Below are 2,714 nucleotides of genomic sequence, written 5' to 3' on the forward strand. Positions count from 1 at the left end.
TAGGGTAGCGTGATGGGTTTCAAAGACCAGGTTCCATGTACAGTAAGATATGCAAACACACATATATAATTTAAACAAACTCCAAACTACCGTGTTCAGAACACAACCGGAGAAAAAAAGGTGCCATCTCAAACACTGCTCGTCTACGTTAACACACACGTGGTGAGAATTAAGAACACGATTACATTGCTAAATGACTCAAAGGCAAAGCAGCTGGCAACAAATTGGGTATATCGATGCATGTTACCGAAATTACAGAAAATTCCTTTTCTCTTTCTCCCCCCACTCCCTTTAAAATTAAAGGCATCACTTACCCTGGGGGCTTTCCTCTTGTATTTGTTGTTATAGTCAAATTTTTCTTTCATTTCATCTAAGAGCTGGCCCAGTCTAGCTTTCTCCTCTTTCCCAGTGTAATCCTGGCTGAGGAGGATATAGGATCTCCAGTTTGCAGAGTCAAAGCCCCAGTGGCAAGTCCTGTTTTCCAGAGATTTGTGAGAGTGGACCACAAATTTGTGAGGTGGGTACATAAGCCTGCAGTCCAAGCACTGGATGCAGGCTGCGCTGGGGTTACTGTAAAGCTCTGGCACCAAGAGTCCCTTACACTTCCCAAAGCACTCATGATACACCTTGAAGCTCTTCTCTGTAAGCTCCAGCTCAATTGTGCTAGAGAATTCCTTCTTGCAGTGGGGAGGATAGGTGCCACCATAAAGCAAGGCGTTACAAAGCCTCTCAGCATCAGTTTTAGTGATGAGCCCGCAGGAAGGAGCGGAGAAGGGCAGGATGCCCATGACTTTGAGGATTTCCAGCTGGTCAGCAGTGCATCTGGAGCAGTAAATATGTAGCTCATCACACACCGAATTAATCTGCTGCAGGGAGAAGTCCCTGAGCACCGAGTTCAGGATCTGGGGCAAGCAAAGCCGCTTTTCTCCACCCACCACGAAGCAGGAGATGGTTTCCCCTTCCAGGATGGTCTCGCACCTCTCTGTGGATCTGTCCGAGGGCATGAAGAACGGACCAGGCATTACCGGAGGAGGCTGGATAGGGGGCAGATGCAGTACAGGTTCTGCTGGGTCTTTGCCATTGTCTTTCTTGTACATCTCCTGTGCCCATCGTGCTGAGAAAGCAGCAGGGCCACCCAGGGAGCTCATAGAGCTCAGATGAAACTGTTCCAAGGTCTTCTGCAGTCCTGGATGAGGCTGGAAGCTGCTTCTACTTACAGTCTCCATTTTTTAGTTTCTATTCCCAAAACAAACAACAAAAATCCCCAGTTATCTTCCACCCTGGTACAAATCCACTTAAGGGATTTTTTCTAAGAAAAAAATTATGAACAAAATAAAACAACCCACCCTTGTTTCTTTCTCCTTCCCACTCAGGTTTAACAATCCACTAACGAATAGGAAATAAATCCTTTTGTATGCGTCTCTCTCTTCTTTCTTTTCTCTTGGATCGCTACAATTTCAAACCCTCCAAGTCTCCAAGCTGCCCCGATGGAGCAGAGAGTCACGGCAAAAAGAGGTCTTCATCCGAGCACTCACCCCCTCAGCCAATCCCCCAGGCAAACCAATCCCGCCTCCCACACCTCCACCACACACACTCTCGCACACACACACACACACGCCACCCACAGAAATACAAAAAGTCTGTGCCACGCTCCGAGAGCACCAGGGGCTCAAATGTGTTCTGGCGGCTGCTGCTTCTCTGCAGTAATCACCCTTCTGTCCATATCCACCGCAAGGAAGGCGCGGGGGAGGAAAGTAAAAAGCAGGAGGAGGAAGAAAGCTTGGTCTGTGGAAGGGAACAACGCAGAAGAAAAGGAAAAGGCCCAAATATCTGGCACTTCCAAAACGGCGCGGGGGCTTCGGACGGGCAATAAGCAGGCTCCCTTCCCCCTCGTGGTCCCTCAGCTTGATCTGGGAGGACTCCTCGTCTCTCGGTTCGCCTTCCTTCCCTTATTTCTCTCGGTCTTCTCGGCGTGCCGTGGGGAGCCGCGGTAACAGAGCGCACATCCTCCCAGCTCCTCTTTCCAGCAGAGACTGAGAGTGCCTGAGAGCTGAGCTAATGCAGGCTGGCTCAGCCTCCCTCACTCCTCCTCCTCCTCCCCCCCTCTGTTTGTTGGTGTCTGCCTCAGTCATTGAATCCCAGCCAAGAATGTGACCAACTCCCCAGGCCGGGCTCTTCCAGGAACAGCGGCCGCCTCCCCCCTCCGCTCTGCGCCGAGCTTCTGCACAGGCAGGCGCGCAGCACGGCCCCGGGCGGCAGCGCCGGGGAGGGAGGGTAAACTGCCGGGTTCACAGACCGCCGCGCCGCAAAGGAGGGGCGGTAGGGCGAGGGCTTTTTCCCTCTTGCCGCTTTCTTTCTGGACGGCGGTAAACAGGGATCAAGCGAAAACACGTCTGCCGCACGCTCGCACGCACACCAAGTGCAAGCACCCCGCAAAAAACCTGTCCGTCGCACAACCTGCTTACAACGCCTAAGTTCAACTTTGAGCACACGCCCCTCTCTGTGAGCAGAAATCGCACGCGTGCAAACACGTTTTACGGCCGAAAACAGCGCGCCCCGGTAGCGCGTCCTCGGATGCTCAACGCGGCGAGCCACGCACCGAATTTACCCCGCGCTACGTGCACACGTGTCCCCGGCTCCCGACACGCGTGTCACACGTGGAAGGGGCGTGAGGCACAACTGCAACACAGGTGTGCAGGTGGTAGGTGAGCTAC

General features: G+C 52.8%; 1 protein-coding gene across 2 annotated transcripts in view; it reads right to left on the reverse strand.

The window, feature by feature from the left end:
* SKI (SKI proto-oncogene) overlaps positions 1 to 2,035 on the reverse strand; it is a 122,036-nt gene extending 120,001 nt beyond the window's left edge. Inside the window, exons 1-2 of one of the 2 annotated variants that reach the window (XM_009325132.1) lie at positions 1,347 to 2,035; positions 315 to 1,236 (exon numbers count right to left, since the gene is read on the reverse strand). In XM_009325132.1, coding sequence (XP_009323407.1) covers positions 315 to 1,226 — 912 coding nt within the window. In that variant the 5' untranslated portion in view covers positions 1,227 to 1,236; positions 1,347 to 2,035. Of the gene's footprint in view, positions 1 to 314 lie in introns of both variants that reach the window. The other variant, XM_009325131.1, reaches the window with a different exon arrangement.
* Between the last annotated feature and the right edge of the window lie 679 nt (positions 2,036 to 2,714).

This window comes from Pygoscelis adeliae, unplaced genomic scaffold (genome assembly GCF_000699105.1).
Source record: "Pygoscelis adeliae isolate BGI_AS28 unplaced genomic scaffold, ASM69910v1 Scaffold36, whole genome shotgun sequence".
In the NCBI taxonomy this organism is placed as follows: domain Eukaryota; kingdom Metazoa; phylum Chordata; class Aves; order Sphenisciformes; family Spheniscidae; genus Pygoscelis; species Pygoscelis adeliae.